The sequence below is a fragment of the Sus scrofa genome, chromosome 10 (genome assembly GCF_054392235.1).
Source record: "Sus scrofa isolate SSC_HxYL_T2T_F1_AM1 chromosome 10, Sscrofa_HxYL_maternal_Yorkshire_Landrace_v2.0, whole genome shotgun sequence".
Lineage (NCBI taxonomy): Eukaryota > Metazoa > Chordata > Mammalia > Artiodactyla > Suidae > Sus > Sus scrofa.
The window spans coordinates 78,345,429-78,364,497 of NC_139392.1; the positions used below are offsets into that span (position 1 = coordinate 78,345,429).

A 19,069-nucleotide genomic window follows, 5' to 3' on the forward strand; every position below is an offset into this window, starting at 1 on the left:
TATCCCAAGTTTGTGAACCAATACATTGACTTATTGTTTTGAATGGTGATGTTTTCACTTCTTGAGTTGGGATATTCAGGTGCCTGCTGCTGAAAGTCTAAGTGATACAGGTACCAAATTCAGCCTGAGGAAAAGGAAGTCTTGAACATTTCCCTCTCCTCCAGTCAAACCCGAGTTTAAGAACTAACTTTCAACAAACCAACAGCAACATCTGGGAGTTTATCCAAACACCACAAGAGCTAGGGGTAGTTATCACCGAAAAGACAGGAAAACAGATGGCAATGCCTTCTCAGAGGTAGTGGTTAGGGACATTTCTGTGGCATTGCTAATTCAATGTCAGTTTAGCAAACTTTTATTTCTGCATCCAGTTTTCTGAGCTATAACCTATATTTTAATGGCCTTTGGGCAGATCGATAGGGGAAAGACAGAACAGGTAATTTACCTCCTGGGTCAGGAAATCATTCTGACTAAATGGACTTCTTATTAAAGTGCAGTGTCTTAGCAATATCCACTTCCTCTCCTTTGGCACAAAGGAAATGTTCAGTTCTTTGGTTTTCAAAAACCTCAAGGTGTATCAGTTAACCAGCTGTTCTGGATGTGGCTTTGCTGTTTTGTCTACTGCTACTGAATAAATTATAAAAAGGAAAGAAAAAGAAGAGGAAGAAAGAAAGAAAGAAAGAAAGAAAGAGAAAAGAAAGAGGGTGGGGAAGGCCAGGCATGGAGAGAATTGATAGTAAAGAGAGTCAAACCTCATCCTGATTTAGAAACTCTAGAAATTCTAGTGATAGTAGAGGCCACTCAACACCTACATGTTTTTGTTGGTCTCCCTTTAAACAGAACTCCTTTGCTTTAGGAATTAACACACCTAATCGCTTTCACCAACATCTTGTTCTGTGGATCTCTCTGAGTCCATTTTCTCACAAAGATTTGGTAACACAAGGGCGGGTTAGGTATCATGTTCCCCAAACTTTCCTCTCAGACAACATTGAGTCACATGGTCTAAGTGCTTAACCTGCCACCTGCGCATCAATGAAACACCTGAGGGAAATGCATGACTCTTTCAGGCAAAGCACCTGCTCAGACACTAAAAAAAGCAGATATCCCTTGCAAAGTCACAGGAAAGTAGGCATGGGGGCTGATCAGGGGATGCATGGATTATATTTGATTTTTATTTTGTTTAGTGACTCAGAGGTGCATTTAGATGGTGATGTGACATACTTTGGTTAGTGCTGCTCCCCACCTGGAGACTGCCCAGGACCAGGCAGCAGCAAACCAGCCGAAGACAGAACAGGGGTACTTCTGGGCTGACTTATCTCCGTTCCCCTGGAATTTAGAACCACCACCACTATGCTGTGTCAAATGACCTCCCAGGATATTTGGCTGCTTTCTCCAGCCCTGGGCTTGTTAAGAAGCTTTAATAAATTCTTGCTTTTAATTTTATCTGCTTGTATCCTTTTAATTGAATTATTTATTTCTCAATCATTTCTATATCTTCTCTTTGACCTAATCCTCAGCTGTTGGAAATTGCTCCTCTAAAAAAACCTTCCTTGACAACGCTGGCAGAAACTTGCCTTTATTTTGCATTTCCCTCTCCTGCTTTCTTCTTTGCCACAGCACTTATCACTGCCTGACTTGGTATACATTCCTCTGATGATTGTTTATTTCGTGTGTGGGCACACATGTGTGCATATACACACGAACATAAGCTACATGAGAGAAAGGAATTATTTCATCTCTACCTTGTTCCAAAGGCCCAGAAAAACAGATGAACAATAAACTTTTTAGGGAATAAGTAGTTCTGCCTCTCTATTCATTGATTCATCTATTTAAATAGCTTGCATACCCGTTAGGATCATGGGCTCAGGACACAGACTGATTGAATACCAGTTCTTCCATTTACAAGCTGTGTGACCTCGGGCAATTACATAACCTCTCTGTGTCTCAGGTTTTGTTTGGGTTTTGGTCATTAATGTAACGGGACAAATAACAATACACTTCTCACAAAGTTTTTACGAGTGTTAAATAAAATGTTAGAAAGCACTGAGAAAATGTCTGGACCATTTGCTGCACATGAGTACAATGCCTATGAAATTGCATGTGTTCAATAAATGCTACCAATCATTGCTCATTTACTCAGCAAATATGTATTGAATGTTTATCACAGGCCAGATGCTATGCTAGGTGCTAGGAATACCGTGGTGAACAAAAGCAAAAATGAACCCTGCCTTCACGGAGCTTATAACACAGTGGGACAGAGCGCTATTAATCCAAGTAACCACACCCATAAGAACAAAATTAAAACTGCCTTAAATGCTAAGAAGAAGAGCTCAGACAAGAGTATATTTATAGGGTCATTTAATCTATATGGAAGATGGATCAAATGATGGAAGAGAAAAATTTCTGGAGGAAGTTATGTATGGTGGGGTGAAAATGGAGTCAATATCCCAGTTCAAGTTGTTTTGTGCTTTGTGCTGTTCTGTAACCCCCTCCTTTTCTTCAAAGAGTCGCAAGGTAAGAATGAGTGAATAGGAGTTCCCGTGGTGGCTCAGTGGAAATGAATCCGACTAGTATCCTTGAGGATGCTGGTTTGATCCCTGGCCTCGCTCAGTAGGTTAAGGATCCAGCATTGCTTTGAGCTGTGGAATAGGTTGCAGATGTGGCTTGGATCTGGTGTTGCTGTGGCTGTGGTTCCAATTCGACCCCTAGCCTGGGAACTTCCTACGCCATGAGTGCGGCCCTAAAAAAAAAAAAAAAAAAAAAGAGGGAATAGCCTTGAGTAATGGAACTGTGCTGAAAACGCACTTAACTTTAGCCCCAAGCACATGGGCAAATGGAAAGGGACCAAGTCTCCTCCCCCACCCCCATCCATGAGGGGGATTTAAAAAAAAAAATAGGAAAATACGTGGATATATAATTAAGCCGTTTTATTTGGACATAAAAGGAAAGTCAGAGTGCTGAAGTCTTAGAGGGGTTTGAACATCTGTTCATTTATAAATAAACATCTGTTTATTTTTAAAACAATGTTCAGAGAAAATTTAGAGGGAAGATTAAGTTCATTCATAATCCCACCTCCGTAAAACATAATCGTTTTTCCTTTTTTGTTTTCCCTTTCATTCTTGGCCATTAGAACTGCAGGCATTCTTAAATGGTTGTAATCATAGGGGACAAATAATTTCATGTCTCGCTTTTATGTGGTGGTGCCTAGTCTTCATAATTATTCCCATTAATCATCATCTTCTCTTTATAAGAGGAGAAAGTGAGCCTTAGAACCTTGCTGATTGCTGTCCCCAACGAATTAAAGGCTAATGGCCCTTTTGCCAGAAAGGGAAGTCTTACTTTGGATGGGAGAATTCAGTTAGGTGCACTTCAACCCCTCAACTAACCAAGCACTTCAGCCCGATGACAGCACAGGTGCATTTTAGCGATGGGGGTTACGGAGTCTAAATGGAAAACCCATTCTGGTGTCTCCTCTTCTCTCAAGGCTCCACTACAACACTACCGCACTTCTGACACCAGATGTCTGGGTTTTCTACACGTCAAGCCATCCTGCAGCACACCAGCTGGGCCTCCTACAATTGAGCTTAATTCTGACAGGACCTACCTGGAGACGACAGCAAGCCTCACAAGTTAAGGGTTTAGTCCCTCAAGACCGCCCCTGTCCTCCCCCTTCAGAGGCCAACTGCAGGCCCAGGTGGTCACTTATGCTGTGGAATGACCAGCTATAAATCGCTCCTCAATCCAATGCATTTGCTAGAGCAGCTCACAGAAGTCAGGAAAACGGGTGTACTTATGAGATTGCTGGTTGATTACAGGTGGAAGAGATGCTTGAGAGAAAGTGTGAAGAAAAGGGCTCCTTCAGGTGCACCAGCTTCCCAGCAGCTCCAAGTACTGACAATCCAGAAGCTCTCCAAACCTTTCTCTTTTTTTCTTTTTCAGCCACACACGTCGCGTATGGAAGTTGCAGGGTCAGGGGTCGAATCTGAGCTGCAGCTGCAACCTATACTGCTGCAGCAATGCCAGACCCTTAACCCACTGCACCACAGCAGGAACACCTCCAAAGCTTTCTTTATTGGGTATCTATAGAGGCTTCATTACATAGGCATGATGAATTAAATCACTGCTCATTGGTGACTGACTTAACCTCCAAACCCTCTCCCCTCCCTGGACAAGCTGATGGGTGGGGTTGAAAGTTCTAATCCATTAATTTGAGTTTAATCAGGTGATTGGTTCCATTTCAAGCAGCTCCCACCCCTAGGGTTTTCCAAAAGTCACTTATTAACATTAACTCTCCTAAGTGGGAAAGGGACTTGTTATGAATAACAAAAGACATCTTTATCACTCTTATCTTTCCGAAAATTCCAAGGGTTTTAGGAATTCCATGCCAGAAACAGGAGAAGACCAACATATATATATTTCTTATTATAAATCACAATATGGGGGGGGGGGTGAGAGGGACAATCTGTGGCCAGAGAGAAGGCATCACAAGCTAAGCCCATGATGTTGGACACACTGGGTTCATTAGTTTATCCATAGAGAAGACAATGAAAACAAAAACCAAAGGTACGAATTGTTTCAAGCTTTTGGGTTGGAAGAAATAATAAAAGCGATCAAAATAGAATAATCAATAACACAGTGTTGATATCAAGATAGGGAGGGGTACAATTAAAATCCATTAAGACACCCTAAGAAACTCTAGTCTAGGCTTGTTGCAGTAAAAGGGACTTTGCCGAGTGAATTATTCAAGGAGATACGCTCTGAATGAGGGAATCCTCTCTTGGCTTGACAATAGTTCATATTTAGTTCAAACTTTCTCCCTGGTTAATAATATCTCAAGAAGTAACAAAGAAGCATGTTCGTGTTTTCCTTGAGTGCTTTGCAGGCAGTACAATGCAGCTTGGCATTAGTCCTGCTATTATACTCTGAATTTTTCATAGTAACCGAGGCAGAAGAACATTAAGGGATGTTATCTTCCATCTTAAAATGAAATAATAATAGATTAAGAAAAGTTTGTGGAATCCACGTGAATCTTTTCCCTATTACTCTAAGCAAAAAAATGTAAGCAGTATTCGTGAAAGAGTTTTGAGTACCTTTTATGTGCCATGTGCAACACCTGCTCCACTTAGACGAAGGTAAATAAGGCCGTTTCCTCGAGACGATCATAATCTGTGGGACAGAGATACACATACACAACTAAGAATAACGCAAGCTGGCATGCCACAGCCGGGGCCAGGCACTTTCCCAGGAACACGATGTACCTGGAGGCTTTGTTCATTCTGTTTTCAGAACTGATTCTCTTGTCCTCTTCACCTACGCAGACTGTATTCAGCTTCCAATCCTGGGTCTAGATCACTGACCCTTCCTACCTTTAGTTATCTTCCTCTTTTTCTCCCCTTGTTTTTTTTTTTTTTTTTTTTCCCCCCCAACAGGCATGTGGAAGTTCCCAGGCCAGGAACTGAGGAACTGAACCCAAGTCACAGCAGTGACCTGAGCCACAGCAGTAAGTGGCTGAGCCACCAGGGAACTCCTCTTTCAGTTTCTTCACATGTGGAGTTTTCTTTTTTTCTTTACTTTTTAGGACCGCACCCCCGGCATATGGAGGCTCCTAGGCTAGGGGTTGAATCGGAGCTGAAGCCGTCAGCCTACGCCAGAGCCACAGCAACGCTGGATCTGAGCCACTTCTGCAACCTACACCACAGCTCACGGCCACGCAGGGATCCTTAACCCAAGCGCTCATGGATACTAGTCGGGTTCGTTAACCACTGAGCCATGATGGTAACTCCTGGAGTTTTCTTTTTTGTTTTTTTCAGGGCCATACCTGCGGCACATGGGAAGTTCCGGGCTAGGGGTCAAATCAGAGCTGCAAGCTACTGGCCTACACAACAGAAACAGCAACCCCAGATCCCAGCTGCGTCTGCAACCTACATCACAGCTCCAGGTGCCGCCAGATCCTTAACCCACTGAGCAAGGTCAGAGATTGAAACTGCATCCTCATGGATACTAGTCAGGTTTGTTACCTGAGCCACAATGGGAACTCTATGGAATTTTCATTGTATGAGACGGCACTTTTTATAGACTGTTTAGTAAGAATGTGCATTGTTTTACCTGTATTTTGTCTTCTCCCTCAATGTATAAGTTTTCAGAAGACCAAACCTCTCCTCTGTATTCTGTCCTATGCCTAACTCGATGCTAAATACTTACTGTGTGACTGGATCTGCCATTCTCATCAGGCTGCCTTAAGTTCTCCCATAGTTCAAGCAGATCAATTTATTTCACAGCTGTATTTTGTTTTGTCACATCTAGATTCAACGTGTTGATGCCTTAAATTTCTGGCCCAGATGGGCTATTTCCAATCTAACAGTGTTATTACCTAACACCTAATACAGCCTCTTAGGAACATGTGGTTTTTACTTTGGTTTGCATTAATATAATAAATATTAAGTGTCTGTGCTTACAGGCCAGGCATCTTTTGTTGTAAAATAAAAGGGTACATGTGGTTATAAGGAAAAGAGTCATAACTAGAAACGGGTGCCACTATTTTCTTTACTTTTATTAACGCTTATGCTTCAAAGCTCCTTCGCAGTGAATTCTGGGACGGGGATCCTCATGCTGGTCTGTTACTGGATTAAATTCCTATCCCACTTTTTTCCTCTGGTCCTCTTTCAGCTGTGACTAAAATTCAGTATTTCATCTCCTAGATACTCACTTATGTGATCCTAAGCCAACCTATTCAACTGAACTTTCTTGGGAACTTAATTTTCTCATAGGAAAAAAGGACTGTTTTGCACAAGGTTGCATTAATAGTGTAAATGAGAGAAGCCTGTTATGGACCTTAAGGTCCTGTGCAAACATCAGGTGGCATTACCACCGTCATCACCGTCACCATCATCCTCATCATTGTTATCATCTCCATCACTTTCTTTTTCTTTCTTTTTTTTTTTTTTTTTTTTTTGTCTTTTTGCCATTTTTTGGGCTGCTCCCTCGGCATATGGGAAGTTCCTAGGCTAGGGGTCTAATCGGAGCTGTAGCTGCCAGCCTACGCCAGAGCCACAGCGACATGGGATCCGAGCCGCGTCTGTGACCTACACCACAGCTCATGGCAACGCTGGATCGTTAACCCACTGAGCAAGGGCAGGGATCGAACGCACAACCTCATGGTTCCTAGTCGGATTCCTTAACCACTGCGCCATGACGGGAACTCCCTCCATCACTTTCTTGCTGTTTGCAAAGTTGTTTAAGAAGGGTGATGAGACGGAAGGCAGCCTGATGGATATTGCTAACTCCCCTCCACTTTCTGAGTCCTTGGAAGAAGAGACTCTCCAGGTGCTTTGCAACTGGTGGAGAGCCCTGTGACTGCTCTAATCAATGGAGTGGGTGGGAAGGGCCAGGATACTTAATTACTGGTGCCTGGTATTTTCTCTTTCCTTTTTTTTGGTTAAGTGAATCTAAAGGACTTGTGTCCTAGGTAGACCCAGAGAGACAGAGCTTCTATCAGCTGGATCCCTCAGTAGCTGTGTGGAGCAGAACTTCCTGCCAATTCTGTGGGACTTGGAGTGTGAGTAAGAAATTAACGTTTTTTGTGTTGAGTTACTGAGATTTGGGATTGTTAGGTCCTGCAGCATAACATAGCCGAATGTGACAAATACATTATGATGGACCAAAGGATAAAGAAATCCTAGGTAGAGCTGTGGCCTTAATACCTATATGTCCTTGAATGAGTGGACTGAAGTATATCATCTCTAAGGTCCCTTCAGCTCTGAAAACTCTGACATCACAACACCGCAAAGCAACCCCATGTAAATGACAAAGAGATGCTGCCTGTCATTTAAGGAATAAAATAAAATCTCAGCTACAGAAAATCATCTCAGAGAATGAATCAAGCTAGAATAACTTTTAGAATTGAGACAATTTTTAAAAACTGTTTTATACATACACCTGCCTTTTAAAGAGAGTGTGTTAAAATAGTTGCATTAAACACAATCAGTGACTCATGGTCATTATTACAAACCTTGGTTATTTTACAGTGATGTCCTCAGGGCCTTTGTTCCTCACTATGGCCTAAGTCTCATGTGATTTGATTTTTTTTTTTTTTTTTTTTTTTTTTTTGGTCTTTTTGCCATTTCTTGGGCCACTCCTGAGGCATATGGAAGTTCCCAGGCTAGGGGTCTAATTGGAGCTGTAGCTGCCAGCCTACGCCAGAGCCAGAGCAAGGCAGGATCCGAGCCACGTCTGCAACCTACACCACAGCTCACGGTAACGCCGGATCCTTAACCCACCGAGCAAGGCCAGGGATCAAACCCAGAACCTCATGGTTCCTAGTCGGCTTTGTTAACCACCGCGCCATGACGGGAGCTCCTGATTTGAATTTTTATCACAGATTTTTTACAGTCTTTTTGCGCCAGCTATCCCCTTTCATTTCTATCAATGTCTTTATCATCTTTAACAGCCCATCTCCCCCACCTTTCTTGGCTATAGAGGTAGAAAGCAGATTTCAAACTCTGTTACAATTGTATGCAAGGCTATATAAGGTCTGAGGAAGAGGTTAAGAACATTTCCTAGGAATTAAGCAAATACATCTTCGGCGTGAAACTTGTAGCCCCTAGTGAGAAACTAGTAGCCCCTTTTTGCTTAATTTCTGATTCTCACTAATATTGCACAACGGTGCATCTCCCCAAAACCTGGCCTCTGGTAGGCAATGGGTTAATGTATTTGATCCACTACAGCAACCCCAGCAACACAGATTCAGAATTACGTTGCTAATAATGTGCCTGACAGCCTTAGAGATACTTCTTAGGCCACTGCCAAAATTAACATCATGGGAAGAACTAAAATAATTTGTTCCTCATGACAGTTTGGTGAGGCAACAGGGCATAATGATTAAGTGTGTGGGCTCTGGAGCATGACCAGCTGTATTCAGAGCCCGGTTTTACCCCTTGCAAACTGAGTGAGTTTGGGCAAGTAAATCAACCTCTTGGTGTCTCCATTTCTTCTTTTTTTTTAATTTATTTGTTTATCTTTTTTTTTTTTTTATAGCTGCGCCTGCAGTACACAGAAGTCCCCAGGCCAGGGGTCAGACTTGTGCCACGGCTATAACCAGAGCCACAGCAGTGATAACACCAAATCCTTAGCCCCCTGAGCCATGAGGGAACTCTTCCATTTCTCCTTTTTAAATTGTGAGTAATCAGCTAAATGAGTCATGCATTAAGTTCTTAGAAAAAATCCCTGGCACCAGTAGCATTCAGTAAATACTAGGCTTGTAATCATTCTTTTTCTCTGTCCTTTGAGTGTATTTACGGTATTAGTCAGGGTTCTCCAGAGAATCAGAACCAAAAGGATATAAGGGATATATAGAAAGATTTATTACAAGGGATTGGCTCATGTGATTATGGCAGCTAAGACGTCCCACAATCTACTGTCTGCAAACTGGAGGCCAAGAAGGCTGGTGATATAGCTCTATTCCAGATCTGGAGGCCTGAGAACCAGGAGTCTTGGTCCAAGCCCAAAGGTGTGAGAACGAAGAGCATCCATGTCTGAGGCCAAGAGAAGACGGATGTCCAAGCTCAAGCAGAGAGCAAATTCGTCCTTCACCCACTTTTTGTTCCTCAGCAGATGGGATGATGCCCATTCATGCTGGTGAGGGAGATCATTACTCAGTTTACCCATTCAAAAGCTACTCTCTTCTGGAGTACCCACAGAGACACACCCAGAAAGAATGTTTTTCCAGCTATCTGGGCATCCCTTAGCGCAGTCAAGTTGACACATGCAATTTACCATCACACTTACAATGACTGATAGTAAGAGGTGCAAAGACTGTAGTGGTATCCTCTGATTAATTTGTTAATTTTTCATTGGTCACTGTGTTAGAGTTCTTCAGAGAAATAGAACCAATAGGATGATTATGTATAATATACTATATAGATAGATTTATTTTAGGAAATTGACTCACATGATTTTGGAGACTGCCAAATCCCAAATCTGCAGAGTAGACAGGCAGGCTATAGGCCCAGAGGAGAGCTGATGCTACGGTTCTAATTTGAAGATCATCAGGCTGAAGACTCAGGAAAGAGCCAATGTCCCATTCCAGGTCTGAAGGTCAGCTGCTGCAAAATTCCTTCTTGCTCAGGTGAAGACAGCCTTTTGTTCTATTCAGGCCTTTAACTGATTGGGTGAAGTCCACCAATAGTCTAGAAGATAATAGGCTTTACTCAAAATCCACTGATTCAAATGTTAATCTCTCTGTAGCCAATTGAGCCAACCATGGTGCTCTTTCCCCCATGGGGGCCCTGTGTGCAATGGTTGCAAACAGCCGCCTCCTAGGTAGTATACACAGCCTATTTCCTGTATGGGTTGCACTAATGGACCTTAGAGACAGTCCTTTCCAGTGGACATTCATGATTGGAATGCTGTCCCCAACCTAGACTCCAGGCAGGTATGTGTGGTACCTTTGGAAAGCCTCGAGGCACAGTGGGCAGGGTCCACACTGGCCAAGTCGTAATGTCCATCCAGACCAAGCTGCTGAACAAGGAGCATGTGATTGAGGCCCGATTCAGGGCCAAGTTCAAGTTCCTTGGCTGCCAGAGGATCCACATCTCCAAGAAGTGGGGATTTGCTATGTTTAATGTGGATGAATTTGAAATCATGGTGGCAGAAAAGTAGCTCATCCTGGATGGCAATGGGGTCAAATACATTCCTAATTGTGGCCTCCTGGACAATTGGGTGGGCCCTGCATGCATGAGAGGTTTGGTGCTGATCCCTCCTTATATCCACCAATAAGCTACCTTCCTGTCCCCCACCCCACAAAAAAGTTAATCTCATCCAAAAACACTCCCACAGAAATATCCAGAATAATATCTGACCATGTATTTGGGCATGATGGCCCAGCCAGTTTGATACATAAAACATTTCATTTTTCCATATTAGACTACCGTTATGCCACAGTAGGAACTCCAGGAATGGCTTTTTTTTTTTTTTTTTTTTTCTTTTTGCCTTTTCTAGGGCTGCTCCTGCAGCATGAGGAGGTTCCCAGGCTAGGGGTCTAATCAGAGCTGTAGCTGCAGGCCTACGCCAGAGCCACAGCAACTCAGGATCCGAGCCTCGTCTACGACCTACACCACAGCTCACGGCAATGCTGGATCCTCAACCCACTGAGCAAGGCCAGGGATCGAACCCGCAACCTCATGGTTCTTAGATTCGTTAACCACTGAGCCATGACAGGAACTCCAGGAATGGCTTTTTGAAAGAAATTATTCGGAGATACTTAGTCACTGATTCACTTGATAGATACCTAATCAATACCTACTGTGGGATGACATGGGTTGCCCTGGGGATACAAGGATCAATAAGATAGAGATTTTATATATTAAAATCAGTCATATTAAGGAAGCTTTTGATTTCTTCTGGCTTCCCAGAAAACTCACCTAATTTGGTCACATGCAATTCTTAGGTTTCTTTGGGTAGCTACTATACCCTTTAAAGAAATTTGATGAAGGTCATGGTTAGCTATTTTCCCACAAGCTTGCTCTCAGCTTATAATGAAGCCAAGTCTTGGACATTTATTTTTATTTTATTAATTTATTTTTGGCCATGCCCACAGCATGCTGATGTTTCTAGGCCCAGGGATAGAACTTGAGTTCACAGCAGGGACAATGCTAGGTCTTAAACCCAGTGCACCACCAGGGAACTCCTTGGACTTTTTTTTTTTTTTTTTTATCTTTTTGTGATTTCTTGGGCTGCTCTCTCGGCATATGGAGGTTCCCAGGCTAGGGGTCTAATCATAGCTGTAGCCGCCGGCCTACTCCAGAGGCACAGCAACTCGGGATTCGAGCCGCGTCTGTGACCTATAGCACAGCTCACGGCAACGCCAGATCCTTAACCCACTGAGCAAGGGCAGGGATCGCAGAAGAAAAATGGTTCCTCATGGTTCCTAGTCGGATTTGTTAACCACTGCGCCACGATGGGAACTCCTGGACATTTATTTTAAATAAACTCATATGCAACCTGTCTGATGAGGTCTACAAAGTTCTGCCTTTCTGTTCTTTCAGGTACTCTGCTTACTGCCAGGTATGGTTGGTTCCTTGAAGTAGATGTGATAACTTTCCAGAAGCAAGTTTCTAGGTTCTTTTAGTAGGCATCAGGCAACTACAAAGCAAAGGCTGGATGGAAAGCCATTAGGGACTCAAGCCCCATCCCTCAGGGTTTAAGTTACAGCCTATGTGAGGTTCTTGCATACTGTCCCTGCAAGGGTGGGAGGACTTCTGAACTATTTTAGCTGACGGACATATCTTGAAGATCTTTAAATTCACCAGTTCAAGCCTATTTCTACCATATAAGTCAACCCAATAAAAAGCCACAGCTGACATTCAGTACAGGAACTGGCACAGTGTGGCTTGTTGGTCTAGGACCATTAACAGCAGAGCTTGGAATACTCCCTTCTGCCCCATGGGCTTCCTGATTTAAGCAACGGTGGCTGGACCATCCCTGGACGGTGTGCTCCTGATCAGCACATTGGTTACATGCTTGATGCTAGCATAACCTGTGTTACACATACATAACACCTCTCAGTCTACATTACACTGTTCGTAACCATAACAGCCTGGGTTTCATGCTAATGTATTCTCCTATGGCGGGCATTTTCTGCTAGTTCTCAAAATTGCTACATTTGAATTTTTCTTCTGCCATGTTTCCAAAATAGAGTTTCAAGGTGAAGGACAATGAAGGTTGCCTGACATTGGAGCGACAGTATGTTAATGAGAGCTGAGCTGACTGCCCAGGAAAGCCTGACTTGGTGGTTTGTCGTGGGGAAAGCCTTGCCTCTGAGTCTAGTCCTCACAGAGATGGATCTCAATCCTGTATTTTATCAGTTCCTAGGTAAGGCTATAGGGGAATACTCACACTAGTCAAAATCACAGTTTTGCTATCTAGACCAAGTCTTTCCTGGAAATCTATGTACCTGTGACTCTGAGTTATTGGCAAGCTAGAAAAAGAACAGAGAACTAGATGGTTCTATGCAGGTACTTTATCCAAGTTTTGGAAAAGCCCGATGAGTGTTCCGCTTTTCATGAGACTAGATCCCCCCAGGATTTGATGAAGTGGAGTCCCCTGAAAAACCCTTTGATAAATTCCTCCTCTACTTTCTTTCACGGATTCTAAGACTCACATTTTTAACATCTTTGGATGAAATCTTAGATGGCATAAAATATGGTAACTGCCTTTTCATTCCTCTCCATTTAGACTTCTCCCTTTCCTGAACCACCTCACTGTACATTGCAATGGCTGTGTTACAGATTTCCTAAGTTATATCCCGGGTGTGAAGATCCACTCTGGTCACATGACCAGACCTGGTGATTTCCCAAATTCCTTTCAGGGGCAGGTTCCTTCTTAAATCTTCTGCCAGCTGGGCTCACTTCTGCAGATGGCTAAACTCTACCATTTTCTTTACATTTTAATTGACCCCCTCCCTCCCCCTTCTAAAGGTCTAAACTTAGCTTTATATGCAGGAGAGTCTTTATGATAGTGGTCAAGGCCGTTTGATGGTTAAGATCCAAATTCTCTCTCAAAGTGTCCAAACTCCCTCCAGTGCCTCTCATCTTGATTTTCAGCTGTAGCCAGATAACACATACTGAAGGATTTTTACAAGAGGGGACACGTTATCTCATTGCAGCAAAATCCAAGACATTAAAGTGATCTAGTCTCAGGAGTTTTTCCATAAAGGATATAGTAGCACAATATGGTCCTGGCTGAGGGCCTTGCTGTTTCCTTTTTCAACTCTTTATTTAAGAACTTTGGTTCTGGATGAAGCACAACATAAAACAAGTTTACATAACAGAGCCTGTACCACATAATCATAGATTACAGCTGGCGATAAAAGAAAAATAAGCACTTTACATAGGATGACGCTCTAGAAAGAATTTAAATTACAAACTTACACTGAAACCCTCTTGGCTTTTATTAGACTCTAGAACTGATAATATCCAACTGGAATATAAAAATTACTATGTTTAGAGCCAGCACTTGACTCTTAATCAAAACCTCATGCTATTTAATCTGAGATGTTAACACTTTTAATAATTGGTAGGTGAAATTTTCATATAAGGGCACGTTATATTTATACATGTTTCAGGGAAACACTTGAAAATTTTAAATCGGGTAAGTCCTACTAATTGAGCAGGTAAGAATTACTTTAGCTTGTGAAATATTCAATGTTTTAAAAATGGAAAACTTTAAACAAGGCATCCCTCAGTTGTGGTTTAGAAAGAAGGAACATGCTCCTTGAAGGCCTGGTTAGCATTTGACTTGCAACATATTCCATGTGCTGCCTGCTTCTCTCACTTTATGGATTATTCCCAACCACTCTGAGAAAGGATCATTATCCAGTTTATAGTGATAAGAAAAGAGACGCTCAGAGATGTTAAAACAACAACCACCACCAAAAAAAAAAAAGCCCATAAAAAACAAAAACCTTGGCCAATGTACTAAATAAAGCAAGCAAGTTTCAGAGCTACTATTTTTTTTAAATGTTTACTCCAGAGCGCATGAGCTTTCCATTAACAATGAATTCAACATGTGCTACAAAAGGTCTGGATTTAGTATGCTATATGCTTTGACAGTGTGGACCCCAGGTATAGGAGGTGGGACTATGACCTGAAATGAAGAATTGTATAAGCCAGAAATCCTGGAGGTAAATGTGGGTAACTGATAAGAAGGGTTATGCAGTTAATAGTTTCAAAAACAATCATCATCATAACTTGGTCTCCTAGACACTGAAATCTGAAGCTCCTTGGTATGCTATATAGCCTGGCTTCAAACAAAGAGGTTTTGTTCGGTACTGTTTTTGTGGGACGGTGTAACGAAAGGTCAACCAACACTGCACAGAGCTGACCAATGACTCATGAAATCTGCTGTGAGATCTCCCTCCTCAGTTTCAAAATATTCATTTAGCATTGCATTAGCAAAAGAGCCACAAGCCTGTCAGTCTTTTCACTATCTTGACCCAGTTTTTTTGGTTTGTTTGTTTTGCTTTTGAGGGCCACACTGGAGGCATATGGAAGCTCCCAGGCTAGGGGTCAATTGGAGCTATAGCTCCCTGGCCACAGCCACAGCCACAGCCACAGCAATGCCAGTTCCAAGCCGGGTCTGCTACCTACACTCCAGTTCTCAGCAACACTGGATCCTTAACTCACTTAGCGAGGCCAGGGATCGACCCTGCATCTTCCTGATTACTAGTCGGATTTATTACTGCTGAACCACAATAAGAACTCCCTCATTTAAAAAATTTTTATATGCATTGTGGTAAAATAAAAATTCTCTTTAAACAATTTAATATGTATTATACTAACATGTATATGTAATTATATTTAAATGCTGGTATGATTATATAGTAATATTTTCCTAAGTAGACTTGGAACTTAGATTTTGAAAATAAAAACCACCGTAGAGTAAAGGTAGCTTTTTTCTTCCTCTCTTCACCTTCCTGAAAGAAAATGAATCTTCATGGAAGAGTGTTTTGGCCCTGGTTATGATTTTTGCTTGGCATTTGGGACTTTTTTCATCTTTGTCTTTAAATATAAGAGTAGTGAAAATGCTACAGTGATTTATTCTTTGTATTTTGAGCTTTTAATACCAAATTGACTTCTTTTTACATAATCATTATGAGAGAGAAAATATCGTTTTCCTGTAGACAACAGATTGCCTCTAAAGCCAGGCAATGACATATTAACCATATCAGGGTAGATGTTTGCTAGCATTGGCAATGACAGATACACCATTTAAAATACCGGATGAGGAGTTCCTGCTGTGGCTCAGCGGTTAAGGAACCCCCCCAAGTATCCATGAGGACATGGGTTGAATCCTTGGCCTTGCTCAGTGGGTTAAGGATCTCGCAGTTGCCTTGAGCTGTGGTGTAAGTTGCACAAATGGCTCGGATCTGACATTGCTGAGGCATAGGCTGGGGGCTGTAGCTCCTATTCCACCCCTAGCCTGGGAACCTCCATAGGCCCCTGGTGCAGCCCTAAAGACACAAAAAGAAAAAAAGAAATACAGAATGAGAAACAGTTTCACCATAAAGAATTTCTTAAATTAGTAAAAGTGAATTCCACAGAACACGGTATAGCTTAAAACTTAATGCGCTGGTTCTGACCTTTTATATTAAATAGGAATGTAAGCCTGTTTAATCTCTGCGAAGACATTTTTGTCCAGGAACGCGTACCTTTGTTTGTGGTCAGGTGGCAGGTGTAGGCAATGCATCAGGCTGCCTGCTTCCCACTTATTATGGGATTGCTCTGAAGCCCCAGGCTCATTACGTACAGGGCATCGTTATTAGATGGCGGCACTATTTTTCATCCTCCCTGAGGATGACTTTTAGCATAGGGCGGAAGGTCACAAAAGCAAGTGCTGCCGAACTTCGACCTCAGGCTGAGCAGAGTGCTGAGATGGGAAAGTCCAGGAATCCACACGCTCGGGCGCCCGGCCTTCCAGGAGGCTGAGCTCTGACCTTGAGGCCCTGAGAAGGCGAAAAGAGTTCGCGGCGTGGCTGGGTTTTTAGTCTCACCAGGAGTCCTGCTTTCCTGGGGACAGGTCAGCAGCAGCTTGGCCCGTGCGCGTTCAGGGAAGAGCGCGCCTGCTCAGGAAGCCCTGAGCCAGACCGGCGGTGGAAGCGCCAAGTGGACGGTGGAAGCGGCAGCCGGGCGCCCCCAGGTCACACCCGCTGCCCGCAGGCCGCCCGCCGCGTCCGCGCCCCGGGATTCCCGCGCTCAGTCGGTTCCCCGGGAGTCGCCATAGCAACGAACACCAGGTTCTGGACTCCGCAGGAGGCGCACGGCCCAGCGGCCACCTCCGCGGCTCCCATGGAGAGCTGTGGCGACGCGCCCGAGACCGAGGAGTGCTGGAAGATCATCGAGAGCCTGGAGTCCACTATTGAACAGTTCCGCTCCAGCCCCAGGTGACCCGCGCGAACCCGGGCGCACCGGCCCCGCGCTGCCTGCCCCACCCACCCTCGGGGCCGCGCCCCACGCCCCTCCCGCGCTCCACAGCCCCCCGGGCCCCTGACTCGGGGCCACAGGGATGCTGTGTTGATTTCTACAATGTACTGTGTACGCTAAGCACAGACTCTGGCGCCAGACTGCCTGGGTTTGAATCCTAAGGACACTCTGCAGGGCCCAAGAGTTGGGCAAGTTACTTAACTTGTCTGTGCCGCGTTACCTCACCGGGAAAACAGCCATGACGGCGATGAATAGTGCCTGCTTCATAGTTCAGAGTGAACATGCAATGCGTCAGCCTGGGTAAGGTGTTTGGAAGAGTGTCATACACGTAGTACCACAGAAGTGTGTGCCTTTTTTTACAGTTCTTCCGTCTCATAATCCTTCTTGGCCCCCTCTGCCCCAGTTTTATTTGGATGCTGTAGAGCTTCTGTTATTGGAAAATCAAAACAAAACAAAAAAGACCTTCTTTCTAAACACCTTTTGAAGGAGTTCCCATTTGTGCCTCAGTGATTAAGAACCCTGTGAGGTTGTGGGTTTGATTTCTGGCCTCCCTCAGTAGATTACGGATCTGGCGTTGCCGGGTGGGTCACAGATGTGGCTCAGATTTAGCGTGGCTGTGGCTAGACTAGCAGCCGCAGCTCTCATTGGACCCCCTAGCCTGGGAACTTCCAAATGCTACAGGCGCGGACTTAAAAAAAGAGAACAACCTTTTGACATCCCTCAATGGCCGCATTAGGTCAGCTGCTATGGCACACTTAGTATTTCCTACGACAAGGGCCTCATGGTGCCATGTAAGAAGACAGGGCCAGAGTCCAGGGGTAAGGACCGATGCAATGAGCTCATCTGCCCCGGCCCACCTGTATTAAGTGGGTGTGATGGTTCAAAGGGATCAGGGTGCACACGGAACCTGGTCGACTGATGGTTGTGAAAGCACACATTGGCGGTAGTGGATGGTAAGCGCCGCGGGCACTGGGTCTAACCTGTTCTAGTTGACCGATAGGAATGACTTCCTGCCCTGGATTCCCTGGCATCCTGTGGCAAGGAGCTTCTCCAGCAAAGCTGCCCTGGCTGTGCTCAGTGGACAGACTGACAGTGCCAGAGCTCGGTTCGTGCTTATTGCCTGAACAAAGGAACCACGGATGCCCATGTGGACATCTCTTCCCCCACAGGTGCTGGTGCTCTGGGATCTGCTGTGAGTGGGAAGCAGAGGCTCAGTTCTGATGGCAGTCCTGGGTTGAGGGAAGAATTTGGCGCAGGGGAGGCAGCAGTTCACACACTGAGGGAAGCCTGTCCTTTGTGAAGTTTACATTCTAGTCAGGAAACCAGCCATAAACAAGCCAACTGTATAATAAATAAGTTACGTGGTGGTTGAATGCTAAGGAGAAAAGAGCGTGGAGGGAGCAGAAGAAGTAGTGTGTGGAGTGGAGATGGGGGTTGTAATTTTAGATCCTATGGTCCAGGAAGTCTTCTTGGAGATGACTTTGGGGGGAGATGCAGGCTTATGGGGGGAAGAGGAGTGCCATTCTGATCTATCAGGGAACAAAGTGTTCCAGGCAGAGGACAGGAGGCAGAAAGGAGTGAGCCTGAGTGTTGCAGGACCAGCAAAGAGCCTGGTGTGGCTGGAGCAGGGTGAGACACGGGGAGAGCAGTGGAGATGAGGTCAGAGGTAAGAGGATGGTGCCGGTGTGGGACCTAGATCCTGGTAGGGACTTCAGCATTGACCTTGGGGTGGTGTTTTTTCAGCCCTACCAAGCAATTCTCCATTTCTCAGCAGACAGTGATTCCTGTAGTTTGCTTATTTATTTATTTTTAACTGAAGTCTAGTTGCTGTACAGTATTATATGTTACAAGTGTACAATATGGTGACTCACAATTTTTAAAGGTTATATTCCGTTTATAGTTATTATAAAATGTTGGCTATATTCCCCATGTTGTACAACATATCCTTGTAGCTTATTTTATATGCAATAGTTTGTACCTCTTAATCTCCTTCCCTGTCGCCACTGGTAACCACTGGTTGTTGTGTCTTGTAGTTTAACTCAACTCTGGCACTGTCTACCTGGAGATAGTGTCAGATTCCACAGGTTCCGGGTCCA

At 44.0% G+C, this 19,069-nt stretch overlaps 1 protein-coding gene, 1 long non-coding RNA gene and 1 other non-coding gene across 9 annotated transcripts in view; 2 read left to right on the top strand and 1 right to left on the bottom strand.

Annotated features, from left to right (window-relative positions):
• Positions 1-4,613: 4,613 nt before the first annotated feature.
• Positions 4,614-16,698, bottom strand: LOC102166060 (uncharacterized). The gene is made up of 4 exons (XR_002336377.2): positions 16,202-16,698; positions 9,944-10,181; positions 5,088-5,163; positions 4,614-4,974 (listed from the first exon to the last, which is right to left on the bottom strand). It is a non-coding gene; the product is annotated as an uncharacterized LOC102166060 (long non-coding RNA).
• On the top strand, positions 10,234-10,371 carry LOC146399539 (small nucleolar RNA SNORA70). Its single transcript, XR_014818505.1, has one exon. It is a non-coding gene; the product is annotated as a small nucleolar RNA SNORA70 (small nucleolar RNA).
• The window catches only part of C10H10orf67 (chromosome 10 C10orf67 homolog), a 160,387-nt gene continuing 157,608 nt past the window's right edge, over positions 16,291-19,069 (top strand). For 3 of the 7 annotated variants that reach the window (XR_014818012.1, XR_001299314.3, XM_084980399.1), the window contains exon 1: positions 16,291-17,273. Coding sequence is in view for 3 of the 7 variants with exons in the window: in XM_084980399.1 (XP_084836525.1) it covers positions 17,212-17,273 (62 nt within the window). In the remaining 4 variants the exon portion in view is untranslated. The remainder of the gene's footprint in view (positions 17,274-19,069) is intronic. The other 4 variants (XR_014818011.1, XR_001299311.3, XM_013980259.3 and 1 more) reach the window with 2 other exon arrangements.